Raw genomic sequence first — 15,689 nt, 5'->3', positions numbered from 1 at the left:
CTCAATTCTCACTGGGCATGTCCTGTGTACATGCAAGCACGCACCGTTTGATTAATTTGTTTCAAAGTGGGAAATAAAAGGCGTCAGAAGGAAACAACTATTGGGAACACCTAAACACAAAAATCTTGCTGGTCCTCTATTAAATTGGACAGACTCTACAACACAGAGAGAGTCAAAATAAAATCAAACAGGCAGAAGGGATATAAAATGTGTTCATGGCACCTACTCTGCTTCAGCCCCTCCGCCCCTCCCCAGCTAACTGTTGATATATCCCCACCAGAGACGTCGGCCCAGGACGAGGTTTTGCTATGATTGAAAATTCTGACCTAAAGAGGCGAAACGACTTTCCAGCTCACCAACAGACTGATGGGACTTGAGCCACGGCCCCTGCTGCTTCAGCCAGAGCCCCATCCCCCAACCGCCCAGCCCGACATCAAAGCTGCGCACCCCACGCCCCGCCGGCCGGCCTCACCACAATCAGCTTGTGAGATTAGCACTGCCCTCCCACAGTGAAATTTTATGGACCAAATCTGCCTGCCACCGGGCTCCGCAGCGTAATCTCGCCAGCGGCTGAAAGCCACACTTCGGGAAGGTCAGAGCCCAGTGGGGCTGCTGAGAGGGAGAGGTGATGTGTAGCTTTAAACATCCGGAGGAGGAGGAATACACGTGTCAGCTTCCCTGCACCGGTCAGACTGTTCAATAAGCCGAGGCTTTGAAGATCTTCCCAGTGGTGTTTGTTACCTGGTATAAATTTGCCCTTTCTTACACCGCTTTTTATTGCTCTTGGCTAAGAATACTGGACAGAGACGGGAGACCTGACTTGCAGGCGGGCAGGCTGCTTTGCAGGAGAACTTGAACTTGATGTGCATGAAGCTGACAGTTCCTTGAAGGCCTTGTCAACCATCCATCCAGTAAACACTGCCACTACCCAGAGTAAAACCAGACCCAAACCCACATGCACATAGCAAGACTCTCTGCACCTGTCTTGAAGCAATTATTGACGTTATCACTATACAATGAATCTCTTTTTGAACTTGTTTTCCTGATATTTAGCAGTTTGAATACTAATCCCCTTAACAAAACTGCCCCCATGCTTCCCCCCTCCCCGGCCCCCCCTTTAATCTCTTTCTCTCCAGGGAGGAGGGCGGGTGCTGGATACCAGTCCGTCTACTTTGCAGCACCTGGATTTGCATTGATTCCGGCTCTTGTCATTCATGTTACCAACAGGAATTAGCATAAGGCATTAAGGGGAAACTCTGGAGGAGAAAAGAAAGGCCATTTTGATGGAAATAAGGGGCAAAGGAATAATCTGCCATCAACTAAAATGCTTATTTGTGTATGGTTTCCCAAGCAAAGCTTAGCAAAAAGCCTATGTTGATTTTAGTGTACACAAAGAAACCTTAATCCTTTCAAGGCAACTAAATCACCCCCAGAAAAGCAGCTCAGAGGAAAGGCACCCTGTCACGATGACTATTCACAACCAAAGAGATGCCACAAATCACACTCTGTAAGTAAACAAAAATAAGAATGTGGGAGACGTTTGATTGGAAAAGGGGAGGGGCCGGGGGAGCAGGAGGGAAGAGGCAGGGGGACGAGGGTGATGCCCGTCACCAATCACTCCTCCTCGGCCCTGAAGGGAGCCTTTCAGCCCCATGAGGGCAGCGGGGCCTGAATGCACGTCCCAGAGCCAACTCTCCTGCCAGGCCTGATCCCAGAGAGGGGAAACGCATTCCAAAACTTTACAGCAAGTTAGCAGAAGAGAGACACGGTCATGTGGGCTGGAGGTCCTGGGGAGGCGGTGGGGCAGGGTGTCACTGAAACACAGAGGACCTCCTTTTGGTGAACTGTCCTGCCTCAGGCTCCACCTCCTCGTATCCTGCAGGGACACACGACCATCTACCCAACCTCTTCCCTTGTCAAAATGAGCAAGAAACAATTATGTATCTTTCCATTTGAGCCCTGTACGCTGTGAAGTGCAGCGTATCTTCTTTTATTGGGCTTTAGCATTAAGGACAAGAAATTTATACAAACTTTCAGTCCATCAAAATATATGATGAAACATAAAACTGGAATACTCCATTATGCAATAATAAAAGATAAAATTCAATATGACAATAATTTTGGGAGTAACAGCAATCACATAAGCATGTACAGCTAAAGGGGACTCTAAACATAATGTACTATTTAAAGCTGCAGTTGGTTCAAATTCTAAAATAATCTGGGAGCTCAAAATAACTGCACTTGGAAACATGTGTGACCAACCAGCTAGCAAAAATGCTAGCCAAGGCAACTATAGAATGCCAAGGTGGTTTCATATTTCACTTCATGAAGGCCCAACCCTGTTCAAGCTACCAAGTATCTTCCATGTAATACAGAACGAGACCACGACAGGAAGCATACATTCTGTATTTAGCAATTACCACGCAAGCACCTACAACAGGTTCTACAGTGGAGAGAAAGAGATCAAATAATTTATATGATTTATACCTTTCAAAGTATACACCACTGTAAAGCCCGTGATTAGAAGCTCCCTTAAATTTCATCATTTCCAACAATACTGCTACAAATGAAAACTGCCCAGAAACCTATTGGCAGTGATTTAAGATAAGTTTCCCCTTAATGTATTGCTATATCACTAGCCTCTCTTACTCTATATTGCAGAAAGTAATGGGATGGCACGTATTTTAATTCTGCCCTCTTGATCGTTTATTACTTTTACAGAAAGTCCACAGCAGAGTAAGGCTTGCTTTATGACTATAATGCTGTGAATTCTAAACATGCACTGATTATTAGAGTCTGCAGTACAAATCAACGATTTATCATTCTCCAACTGCTGGGTAGTTGATAAGTAACAAAGTTAAGGCATCTTGAGAACTATTATTCTCCATTACCACTTCCTACATTAAATGAAAGTCGCATGGACAGTAGTCATTTCTTAGTCAAATCAATTTAAGTAAGGATTCAATATATTCTTTTAAAATAAACTGTTTTTGGATGCAACACAAAAGCACACAGATTCTGTCTCAAGCAAAAATACAAATTATGAACCGTAGCTCCAGAGTGAAAAGGGAATGACCACTGTTCTTTATGCTTTCATCCCGACAACGGAGCAAACAGAAAAATAAGCTATTGCTCGGACTTAAGGAGTCTTACCTTTGTTTACAATAACAGTATTGAAGAGTTTTTCAGAGCTGGCATCTGAGGCCTGCAACACAAGAAGGGGAAAGAAAGCATTACCACTGTCATTAATTTTGTCATCACCATCATCATTACGATCATTTTAAATCAATTTTACTATGTTTTAGAAAAGCCTAAAGAGGAAAGCGGCAATTTCCCCCATCTTCCATAAGGTGGTGCTGGTTGACTGCGTGAGCCAGACCTGCAGTGCAGCTATTTGCTGAGGGAAGAAAAAAATCTGATTTTAAAAACATGTCCTTATTAGACATATTATCTGTGCAAAACATATTTCTATGAGATGATACACAAAGCAATTCAGCTCATTCGCATAATGATTTTGCAATTTCATTGACAGATCATTATTTTGGAAACGGTACTTTTTTCATATTTGCAGACATGCCATATTTTTCAATTTTCTCTCACAAACTAGAAATGCCTATTATTTAATGCTAAGCTTCTCCTCACTAAAAAGTGTCAACCAGCACTCCCTGGAATTCATTTTTAAAGATTTATCTGATGACCCCAAGATCCCTGCCCCCTGTGGTAACCACGACGACCTTGGTGTTGAAATGAAAGCCAGCCGACCTGCCCAGCCCAGCAACCCGACACTACACACACCATCAGCATTATTTCCTTTCCATTTTCTAGAAATCACGTCTGCTAATTATTACAGTGGCTCCAGGAACGTGAAACAAGCTTGTTTAAACAGCAAGAATACAGGCAATTTAAATTATACACTAATGTTCTGGAAAATCAACATGAAGTCTGTTTGGAGAAAAATGCTATAATGTTTCAGAAGCACTGTATTTCTAGAACTTGAAAAATTAAAAACTAAACTTAAAAATTAAGCAGCTCCATTATATAGTAATTTGATGATGTATATGCATTTAAAGTTATAATGGCTATATTATATTTATGCTGTTCTTGCTACCCAACCCTTGTAAGAAATCACTGGTCTTCACACTTTATGCACAGAAATGCATGTTTTGACAAAGCAAAGCAGAGAACGGCGAATAAATCTAGAAGAAATATAAGAAATAGGGTGTGGGGGAATCTGAAATACAGCATATTCAGACTCTGGAGCTGGTTTTTGGGGACAAAGAAGATATTCAGTTTAGTCTTTTTGTGTTATGTTGATAAGGATGAGATATTCCCGAGTGTTATCTGAGGAACAAGTTCTAGTTCTCAATGCAAGTGATGCAGAAAGACATAAAATATTGTCATTATGACCATTTTCCCCTTTATTTTAATTCTAATCTGCCTACTGTAAGCGTGATTCCAAAGATTTTAATAGATCAAGAAAAAAATCAATGTATAGCATGTACAAAACAAGTGTTGAACTCTATACAGTTATACATAAGCAGTTTAAAATAAAATAAATCCTTGATAGATGTTTTCTTTTATTTTTCCTTCTTATTTTTATTTATATTTTTGAATAAAAAATATGCTGAGGGCCTTCTTGACATTTTAAACATAATTAAATAAAACTGCATATTACAGTAGCTTTTCATGAAAATAAACCACCAAAATAGTGTTGCACAGAGGGGGAAACAAGATATGCATTAAACAAATCAAGAATACTGAGTTATAGAAGCAAAAATTACAGGAATAGTGTTGTTATATTGTAATATTAAGTGAGATGTCTAGGAACACGAGTTTCCCAGCTAAAAACTTGGAGATAAGAGCATTTCACCATTCCTTGATGAAAAAGTGTCTCTTAGTTCAAATTGGAATGGCTACAGTAAATTCATAGCTTAAACTACAGTTGATATGTTTAAAAGGAAAAAAAAGGGGGGGTTGTTAATTCATTTTACCAAATTGAAATAACCCCTGCAGATTTGGGGGCTACCTATTAAAATGAGCCTAACTGGCCCAAAGCACTACAGAAACAAAGTACTGTACCGTCAATGCAAAAAGCATGGGTGAGGAAAAGGTTCTTGATCCAGCTTTTATTTACACTTGGGGTATGTGTGTGTGTTAGAGGGGGAGAGAGAGAGAGATCAAACTGGACAGAAGCTGTAGGTGAAGAGGCCCTCTGGCTGTCTCGCACACCCTCCTTGGGGCTGCCACCCTTGTCAGCTCCACTGGGCTCCACACCATATTCTCAAGTAGCCAGTTAAGTGATCCTTATGTCTGAAGCGAACTTAGAGGATGTGATTATACAATGCCAACCGGTAAGTTGTTAAGGAAATGAGTCTGACAGGATATTCAGAGTGACTTAGGAGTAATGCTCTCTAATAAAAGCTTTTCCAGCCCTTTAATTTTCTGATACATGTCACAAAGCCGTTTTGTAACTGGTAAGGGTAAGGGGGGCGGGGGTCCTCAAAAAGGCCTCCATGGAAAAACACCCCAAAGAAAATGACAGCAATGGGACTTAGGCTAATCATAAAATGATATGGATCCCTTTCTCTCCCATCCAGGTGGTTACAACTATGGCTGACCACTGTCCTGAAAAGTCAGAATAGAGCTTCTCAGCCAAAGTCTTAAGCAGGAACTACAAGGAAATTCTTTGCTTTTTCTCGATGAACTTTCAAATTTAACTTGTGCTTTAAAGCATTTGTACAAATTTGTGGCTTCTTGGATCTTAATCTTTGGCGTGTTTTCTTTTTCATTGTTTTTTAGGAAAAAGTGTGAAATTCTTTATATTACCTGGACCATTTTCCTGGCTGATTTTTTTTTTTTTAATCAGGGTCGAGTAATGGAAACGTGGTGAGCCAAGGGTTAGCCGGCGAGCACAGCTTTTCCTTCTCTCCTTTCTTAATACGGGGGCACGTTTACATACTAAAGATCTTTAGCTTTTGCTCGCCATTTCACTTCATCCCCCTCACTCGGTTTTGGAGGATGAGGGCGTTAAGTGGCTGCACCTAAAAATGATAGAAAAAAACAAAGCTCCCTTTTGGCTGCTTTTTATTTCGGGGGGAGGTGGAAGCAGATTTTTTTTTAAATACTGAAAAATTACTAGACGCCGTAGTTGGTGTTTAAAGAAAAGTTAAATAAGTCAAACAGATTGAAGAAAGGAACACAGAGAATGAGGAAACGAAGAAAAGCCTTCCGAGCAGACAGGAGTGGGACGCGCGGCCGCTCGGGTTCGAGGTCCACCTTAATTCCCTTCGGCCGCGGATCCCGGGCACGGCCCTCTGCACCCGCACGAGGAGGGGCTTTCCAACAAGAAAAGAGAAACCTCCTCGAAACTTAAGCGCGAGTTCTTTCCCCAGCTGCCGCGATCCCGAGCCCAGATCTCCTTTCGCTTCCCTTGGCACCGCGTGCGGGCCAGGATCCCGACCTCGGCGCGGGGAAGCGGTACCCCGGGAAGCGGCAGCGAGCGCAGCGCCAAGGTCTCCAGCCCGAGCGGGCGCAGGCCGCGGCCCCAGCCGGAGGCAGGCGGAGCCCCTCGGGGTCGGTGGCGCCGGGGCGGCTCCGGTCCCCGGGCACGACCGCACAACTCCGGCCGCCCGAGCCCGGCTGGCCAGTGGTGGAAAGTACAAAGGCGGGCGACCGGGCCGCGGAAGGAGGGAGGGCGGCCGGGCCGGCAGGAGGGAGGAGGGATGGGTGGCGGCGGGGGGCTCGGGCGCGCCAGACCCGCCCCTGCCACCCCTGCCCGCCGACCCGGCCGCCGCAACAAAAGACCCCCGACCCGCCGCCTCCCTTCCGACTGCGGGCGGCGAGCGAGGGAGCCGCGCCCCCAGGGCTGCATTACCTGATCGCAAAGGGTTAAGCGGTCCTGTCAGCCCCAAGTTCATGGTTTGGTTCCTGAGCAAGGCTCACGATGGGGGATCGTCAGAGACCAGGGGGAAAACCAGCCAAACACGAAGAGAAAACGCCCAACTCCGACCGGGCTCTGTCCGCGCCAATCTCTCCTTTCCAGTCGAAAGTCTGAAAGCGGATGCACGCGAACCAAATCCGTACGAACGGCAGCTCCGGGGCGGCCGAGCGCCAGCGCCGCGCACACATCCAGCGCGGCCGAGGCCAGGCGGGCAGCGGGCGGCCGGGAGGGAGCGCCCGGCCCGCGCTCGTCCGCTGACTCCCGGCTGCTCCTGAGGCGCGCGGGGCCGGCCGGGCACGGCGGGGACTCGAGGGGCGTCCCGGGCGGGCCGGCGGGCGGGCGAGGCGAAGAGGAGCGAGCGGCCCTAGCCGCGGCCGCGGCGCGCAGAGCTAAGAGCGAGGCGGCGGCGGCGGCGACAGGACAAAGGAGACCATGTGCGGAGGGGAGGAGGGAGAGGGAGGAGGAGGAGGAGGGCGCGCGGCGGCGGCGGCTTCTCCCCGGCGGCCGCCTGGGGCTCCCCGACTGCCGCTCCCGCCTCTCCAGCAGCACTGCGGGCCGACCGGTCCCGGTCCAGCTGCCGCCGCCGCGGCGCTGGAGGAGACGCTCCGGGAGTCTTTATTCGGAGCCGATCTCGCCGGCGCGCGGCGCGGGCGGCGCTGCAGCGTCCGGGGCGCCGGGCGGGCTGCGCGGGGCCGGAGGCGCCTCCCGGCCGGAGCTCGAGGGCCGGCGGAAAGCGCCCGGGGCTGGCTCGGCTCCGGCCCGCGCTCCGCTCGCGGGCGCCTGCCTCTCCCGCCGGCTCGCCGCTCAAGTGAACTCCATCGGCGGCCGGCGCCGCGGGCTCCCTGGCTGGACGGGTGGCGGGAGGGGGCGGCGGCGGCACACGGGACCCTCGCTCCGGACTTCGCTCCCGGACTGCGCCGAGCGCGCCTCCTGCAGACGCTCGCAGCTCTCAGAGCGGGACTTCCTCGGCGCGCCGAGCCCGAGCCGCCGGTGCCGCCGCCCCTCCTCCGTCCCGCCCCGCGCGCCCCGCCCCTCGCCGCCCCTTCTCTCGGCCCCGGCGCCGGGTCGGCCCCGCGGGGGCGCAGTCCCCGGGCGCGACTTCGACAGCTGTCGTTCCCCCCGCGGCTCGGGCCCTAGTTCCCCACGGCCGCCTTCTCGGCGAGCGGGCGCGGCGGGAACTGCAACGCTCCGCACCCTCCCCGCAGCCGTCGCTTCCAGTGCTGCGCCGCGGCAGGGAAAGGCCACTAGGCCCGCGAGCTGGGGTTGAGTCGCCACTAGGCCGGTCACATCTGCAAAGAGCAGGCTGTCTGGACGGCTGTGAGGGCTCAGTGAGAAAGTGATGCATTTATGTAAACCGCCTGGCACATAGTAGGTGCTCAATACAAGAGTAATAAGTACATTGTTGAAAATGGAATGAGGTGGTCAGAGTCTAGTATTAGGGAAAAAAGGTCTTAATCTAACCTTATCCCCACCTGATCAGAAGCTGAATGCAGTTTGGTTAGGTCTCAAGGATAACGGTGCATGAAGTGGCCGTTTACAAATCCCGCCTTCCCTTAGTCTTCAAATCCACCGACATTTATACACCTCATATCAACAAAAGTGGAGCTGGTTGCCACCATCAGATGTAGGGAAAGGATTAAAGCAATGCCACAGCCTCACTAAATGCACAGCAATTATTATCATCCTAACATTTATCATCATTGTGTTCTCTAGTGCCGAGTGTAGCGCCTGGAAGGAGGGGGCTGAATGACCACAAACTTGGCCCCTGGTGGGTTCCCCTGAGCAAAACACTCCCCACCAGAGCACCAAATCTCCCGTCTGTCCAGTCTGGTGGGCCCCTGGTCAGAATTCTGGCCTCCTTTGTCACTGTCCCAACCACAGAGGCCCTGCAAGAGTACCAGGCCATACATGGGGGTGAGGAGACCCTCTATAAACATCTGGAGTTTTTATTCCACACCTGCAGCTTGGCAGGGTCTCTTCTTGGTGCATAGGAGAAGTTGCTGAGATTGTCCCAGCACAAGGCAAAAAGGCAAGCAAGGCCTAGGTTGCAACTGGGAGGGTTCTAGGGTAGAAGAGGCACACTAGGGTGGGTGAGAGCTCCTGATTTCCCTTCAGTGCCACTGTCACCTGGAGTGCAGCTGGGAAGAGAGGAAAGGGACAGGGCTGGGAGAGATGTACACCACATACAAATGACATGGAGACTGGTTTCAAGCAATAATGTCCATTCTTCACCTCTTTGAAGTTGAACATCCATCACTGTTTGATTTCATGGCACTCTTGAAAAAACCTCTCAAGGGGAAAAAAGTGGGTGCTTGCTGTATGGCATAATTTATTCCCTTTAACTTCCACATACCATTAATTTTGGAAATAAGTGGCTCTCCCTCTCTAGCTTCACAACACCCCATCCCATCCCAAATGGTAGCACTATGTGGTGTTTCTTAAAAAAATTTTTTTTAAAGATAGCTAAAAGAGATTTTTCTTTAACTTGACTCCCTGGGTAAATCAGAAGAAAAGAGAAATCAGAAGAAAAGGTGCCTCAGAAGGTGTGAGTTTGAAGCTGGATTTTCCAATCGCTTACAAGATGTCTCAAAAACCAGCCAAAGCCCTCGAGCCAGGGAGCATTCATTCTGAAGCTGTTTCTACAATACCAAGACAGCTCAAAGGCAAACATTAAATTTTCAAGAAAAGACATTTAAATGTTGTTTCTTTTGGAGCAATCAAAATGGGACAGTTTTCTTATCTTGTTCGCTAATAAAAATCAATATTACCGGGAAGAAATTGCCAGAGCTCCTACCAGGTCCTCTACAGGGTAAACTGAGACGCACAAAAGCATGGGCAACTTAGCTGACCAACTCAAACCACCGCTTAGGCCTCTAAAGTGTTGTCATCAGGCAGCACTGCTGACGCTTGCCACGCCTTGCATTAGACTGTCATCTCTGATTATCAGGGATTAGACCTCAGATGAAAGTCTGGGAGAGATCTGCATGTGCCTCTGTATTGTGATTATCTGTAATTGGGAGGAATGCAGAACCGCCAAGAGCTGAGCCTCTAGAGAAGCCACAGACTTGACCTCTGCACCACTGCATCCATATTCAGCCCCCCTGTACCCCTCCAGCACCCTTCACCCTGCCACAGTGCCCACCACCACTTTGCTTCATTTCTCAGCCTTTCACCAGACACACAAATGAGTCCATTCTGACTGGATTCCAAGTTGCTCTATTCCCCCTCCTTTCTGGCAGGGAAGGAAGCAGTGTCAAAACTGGAAGGGGGGCTTCCCTGGTGGTGCAGTGGTTCAGAGTCCGCCTGCCGATGCAGGGGACACGGGTTCGTGCCCCGGTCCGGGAGGATCCCACATGCTGCGGAGCAGCTGGGCCCATGAGCCATGGCTGCTGAGCCTGCGTGTCCGGAGACTGAGCTCCGCAGCGGGAGAGGCCACAGCAGTGAGAGGCCCGCGTACCGCAAAAAAAACCCCAAAAACTGGAAGGGATAAGCTACAGGACAGCATCAGAAGTAGAAAGAAGGTAGAAAGAAAAAAAAAAGATCATCCATACACTCAGTGACTGGACCCTGGTCAGAGATCTGACTTGCAAGAATCTTACCATGTTTTTTTTTTTTTCCTTGAGAAACTTAGCTTCCCTTTATTGGAATTTTAATCTACAGATTACAAACTCAAAGGCTGGCAGCCACCGTGTCTGTTATATTTAGAAGGTTTAACATACTAATCACTAATGGCTTCTTATTGTCACCTTCAGCCTCTGAACCAGATCTAAGAAGGGCAAGTCTTACAAAGGGGAGGCCCTAACGAAGCAGGTAGTAAGAATATGGATTCAATGGTCTTTCCAGTGTTAGAGCAATTATTTCAGAAACAATTTTTTTTTTCTTGGCCACGCCATCCGGCTTGCAGGATCTCAGTTCCCTGACTAGGGACTGAACGCGGGCCATGGCAGCGAAAGCCTGGAATCCTAACCATTAGGCACCCAGGGAACTCCCGACAATTTTTAACATATGACCAAAGATCTTAGGCAAGTCTATGATTAACTAGCTGAATTTTTTTAAAAAGCTAAATTAAAATATGGAGACTTATTCCTCAATTCTCAAAATATATCTAAAGATAAACTAGGTTTAAAAACTAATGGAAGTTCTTCTAAATCAATCTAAAATGGCAGTTTTAAAGCTTAAAATATCAAATTTGACTCAATTTGTATCACTAATTACCAGACTGAGACTAAATATTTTTTGGTAAAATATTTCTTATAAATTCTGGTCTTCTGTCGAGTACCTTACATAGAAAAAGTTTATTAATTTCGAGGTGTTCTCCCTCATAAATATAACAAACTTCAGGTACTCCCTAAAAAACACATGCTGGGTGATTCTTGGGGTGGTTTAAAGGAAGAGGAAGTCTTTACAAAAAATTTCCTCCAGTTTTCCTATGTTAAATTATGTAGTTGGAAAAGACCAGCAAAGGCGAGTAATAACACATGAGTTCTGTCTCCCAACTAGCCTTGGGAAAGATGTCACCCCACCTGGCTTATTTCTATGTCTCCTAGAGGATTCTTTTCAAATTCTGTAGCTTTTTAAGCTTTGAAAATATGTTTCTATTTGTTCTTTGGGGAGAGGTTAAGAGCCAGCATCTGGTCGCCATCATGGCCCTGTCATTTCTGAGCCAGGAGACCTTGGGCAAATCTCTTCCGTCTCCCACCTCAGTTTCCTCGTCTGTAAAATAAGGTGACAACAGTAACTACACCTTATAGGGCTCCGTTGTCAGTAACAGCCCCCCAGCGCTTAGTAAGCGGGATATACGTGTTGCTTACAATGATTAAAGATGACACTCTTGGGCTTCCCTGGTGGCGCAGTGGTTGAGAGTCCGCCTGCCGATGCAGAAGACACGGGTTCGTGCCCCGGTCCGGGAAGATCCCACATGCCGTGGAGGGGCTGGGCCCGTGAGCCATGACCGCTGGGCCTGCGTGTCCGGAGCCTGTGCTCCGCAACGGGAGAGGCCACAACAGTGAGAGGTCCGCGTACCGCAAAAAAAAAAAAAAAAAAAAATGACACTCTTACTTTGATTACTGTGGAGACCAGCAAATAAGAGTGTGTTCTGGTATGGCTGCAATGGCCACGGCCATACCTTCTACGGAATTCCCTCAATGCAGATCCCCACAGTGAGGATGAAAATGACCACATGAACATCAAGAGTGACACCGATCCCCAGAAGTGGTGACAGTGGTTTGCACCACCTGTACTAGAGTAGAGAACCCCACCTTCACACAGGCATTACTGCCAACAGTTCCTCCAGACAGGGTCCGACCTGGATACTGAATACTGCATAGCCTGGGTCACATAATAAGGCGGGAGAGATGGGAGTAATGTGGCTCTTCTTAACACATTATAAAGTCCAAACATGAATCAAGCAAAATGTTATCAGAGTTCGGAAGGCTTTAAGACGTGATCAACCTCCTAATGGTGACGGCTTCAATTTCTTAAAGCATAAAATAGCAGGCATCCCAATTATGTCATTCTGACACGCTAAACTATAATTTCCCATTTAAACAGGCCCACCGTTTTATCTATAACCATACAAATGGTTTCTTCCTGGTGCAGAAGCGCGTTTTGGTTCTTGTTCCTTTTCTTGGTGTAGGATACCTACTACGTCAATTTGGTTTTGAATTCAATCATATAAGGACAGTGTCTTTGTACCTCTATTCACGCCACAGCCATGGCAGAGGTATAAAGAACAGATGTTTCTGGAGACGGAGTCCAACACTTTATCATCTATCTGTGAGGATTTAATGCGAGCTTGTGATAGACCTTCTTTCTGAACCTACCTGGCTTCTTGCGGATATAATTCACATTTTGGAAAGTGTTTATGTGCGGTGTATCCCGCACGGTACTAGGAGGCCTACCTCAGGAGATGCTTGATGAGAGAGAATGGCTGGCTGACTGAGGTTCTCCCATTCTTCTGCTGAAGCTGCGGGAGCCTGACAAGTGTCTGGGCACCTGATGAAGTGGAGGGAGACTCGGGGCCAAAGACAGCTGCTGAGAAGCCCAGAGGGACCTGCAGTTTGACTGTGGCACCTGGGGCTCCCTACCCATGGCAGGTGACCAAGAGCCACGTGTGGAGAACTAAGTCAACAGGTTGCTCGTCACCAGGAAGCAGGAAGCTCCCCAGCGCCAAGCGTGTCTTGTTTCCCACCTCTGCAAATTCCTGACCTTCCACCTTCTCTGCTGTCCAGCCCAGGACGTGAAAACTCCTTTGGGGTCGCAGGGATTTCGGCGTGCAGGCCAATTCATTTTGCACTGGAGATCGTGATCTCCCCCTCTAGTGATGTACGGTAGTCAACCCTAGGTGGCCTTAAACCCCTCTGCTCAGGCCATCTTTAAATGGCAGGCTCATCACTTATCACTCTGAAAGGAGACTGCAATAGCTCACGCTCTTACTGCTGTAAAGCAAAGGCCTCTACCATTGTGTGCCTGTGTTGCTACAATTGATCACGGGGCTGCAACAAGAGAGAAGTAAATAAACTGAACTGGGTTAGTTTATGATGCATACGATTGAGGTGCAGGGGGACATAAATATTTTCCAAGGGTAGAAGTCAAGGAAAAGAATTTTACTTTCAAACTTCACAGTGTACTATAAACTACAAAGGGGAAAAAAGTATAAAAAACCATAAAATATCTCTTACCAAATCAACATTAAAGTATTAATATTCAGAATCTGACAGTCCCACAAGAAAGGCAATGAAAAATAAAAACACAGGGCTTCCCTGGTGGCGCAGTGGTTGAGAGCCCGCCTACCGATGCAGGGGATACGGGTTCGTGCCCTAGTCCGGGAAGATCCCACATGCCGCGGAGAGGCTGGGCCTGTGAGCCATGGCCACTGAGCCTGCGGGTCCGGAGCCTGTGCTCCACAACGGGAGAGGCCACAACAGTGAGAGGCCCGCGTACCGCAAAAAACAAACAAACAAAAAAAAAACACATTCAATCTCTGCTTGTGTCGCCCAATGGCATCTTACTTTTCACAGAAGTGCACAAGAGCAGGATGATAGGGCCGTGCCCTCCTGGTGCCCACCTGGGCTTGGTTCCCTCCTCCATCGGACCATTCAGCACTGATGGGTGTTTGTGATTTGGGGTCTAGAGACCTGCATTCGCTATGGAGTCCACGCTCCCTGAGGACAGGTACTCACCCTACCCTAGTTACCTGCTTGAATCTCCAATACCTGGCTCCTCTCACTGTATTCGCACAGAAATGGGGGTGGGGTAGGGGGACCAGAGGTAATTAAAATGAGAAATCGTGTATAAAATGTCTGCATGAACTCAAAGGATGGGTAGAAGAAAATGTGTAAATAAGTCAATGAAGATGATACAGTGAGGAAAGTAAAGCGTTAAGTTGAAAGGAAGATGCTTGTGGCGAGGCATTTCCTTTAGCTGTCTTTGCCGCCTACTGGATTTTATAATTCATGGTCCCTGGCCCGGTGGTTAGGGGTGTGGGCTGGACATCAGAAGGATGTAGGCTTGAATCCAGTCTCGATCAAGATAGCTGGTTCATCCTGACTTGTTACTTAACTTTTCCTAAGCCTCATTTTCCTCATCTGTAAAATGGAGCTAGTAATAGAATTCAACCCTTGTAGAGTGTCGTTGAAAACATTATATAACGAAACACGATGCAACTTGTTGTTGTGCTTTTTATATACGACGAAGACTGGTTAGGAGGGCCTGTAAACTGGAGCCAGCCATTTCTCTGTTTGGGGGCAACTGCGAGGTAGTTGGTCTGGTGGTTAAAAGCATAGCTACTGGGCTTCCCTGGTGGCGCAGTGGTTGAGAATCTGCCTGCTAATGCAGGGGACACGGGTTCGAGCCCTGATCTGGGAAGATCCCACGTGCTGCGGAGCAACTAGGCCCGTGAGCCACAACTACTGAGCCTGCGCGTCTGGAGCCTGTGCTCCGCAACAAGAGAGGCAGCGATAGTGAGAGGCCCGTGCACCGCGATGAAGAGTGGCCCCTGCTTGCCTCAACTAGAGAAAGCCCTTGCACAGAAATGAAGACCCAACACAGCAAAAATTAATTAATTAATTAATTAATTAATTATTTTAAAAAGCATAGCTACTGATGACGGAACTGCTGGGTTCAACTCCTGGCTCCTCCTCCACTACCGCCTATTAGCTTTGTGACTGCGGACAGATTGCTCCATCTCTCTGTGCCTCAGTTTCCTCATCTGTAAAATAGGGCAATAACAGCACTTACTAGTATTACAGCAACTGCTGTGAGGGGTGAATGAATTACTGTGTGAAGGCATCTGGAGCAATACCTTGTCTTTCTTGGCTACAAGCCATCGAGGAGTAGGTATTCTTAGTTTTGGGAAGATTGGCTGACAGTGGCCCCTCTTAGTTTCAAAAATTCAGGTGGTCAAGCACCCACTCTTCTAGGGGGAAAGTAAAAAAGGTCCTTTATGGTGCCATGTCAAAGGTGGACTTGACAGTCATCTCTAGTGGACAGATGGGCTGTAGGCTGAGGGAAGGGAGGACCGAGTTGGGGGAGACGGGGCCGGGGTTCACTCAGGACACAGGGGCTGTCACAGCCCCCATATGTGAATTACGAGCTATAGGAGAGGGGGCCCAACAGGGAAGGCACCAGTAGGGGTGCAGCTGTCTGTGTGTCAGCAGGTGCCCTAAGTGGTCTGTTAGAAAAGGCTGCTGTGCTGATCTCTCAGCAGAAACTCTACAAGTCAGAAGGGAGTGGCAGGACATAATTAAAG

At 48.1% G+C, this 15,689-nt stretch overlaps 1 protein-coding gene across 4 annotated transcripts in view; it reads right to left on the bottom strand.

Moving 5' to 3' along the window:
• Positions 1–15,689, bottom strand: part of AUTS2 (activator of transcription and developmental regulator AUTS2) — a 1,141,238-nt gene that overhangs the window by 83,972 nt on the left and 1,041,577 nt on the right. For all 4 annotated transcript variants that reach the window (XM_081255239.1, XM_081255240.1, XM_081255242.1 and 1 more), the window contains one exon: positions 3,154–3,205. In XM_081255239.1, the coding sequence (XP_081111365.1) occupies positions 3,154–3,205 (52 nt within the window). The remainder of the gene's footprint in view (positions 1–3,153; positions 3,206–15,689) is intronic.

This window comes from Mesoplodon bidens (genome assembly GCF_964165515.1).
Source record: "Mesoplodon bidens genome assembly, chromosome: 15".
In the NCBI taxonomy this organism is placed as follows: domain Eukaryota; kingdom Metazoa; phylum Chordata; class Mammalia; order Artiodactyla; family Ziphiidae; genus Mesoplodon; species Mesoplodon bidens.
The sequence above is the reverse complement of the archived record's forward strand: the minus strand, read 5'-3'. Positions and strand labels throughout refer to the sequence as shown.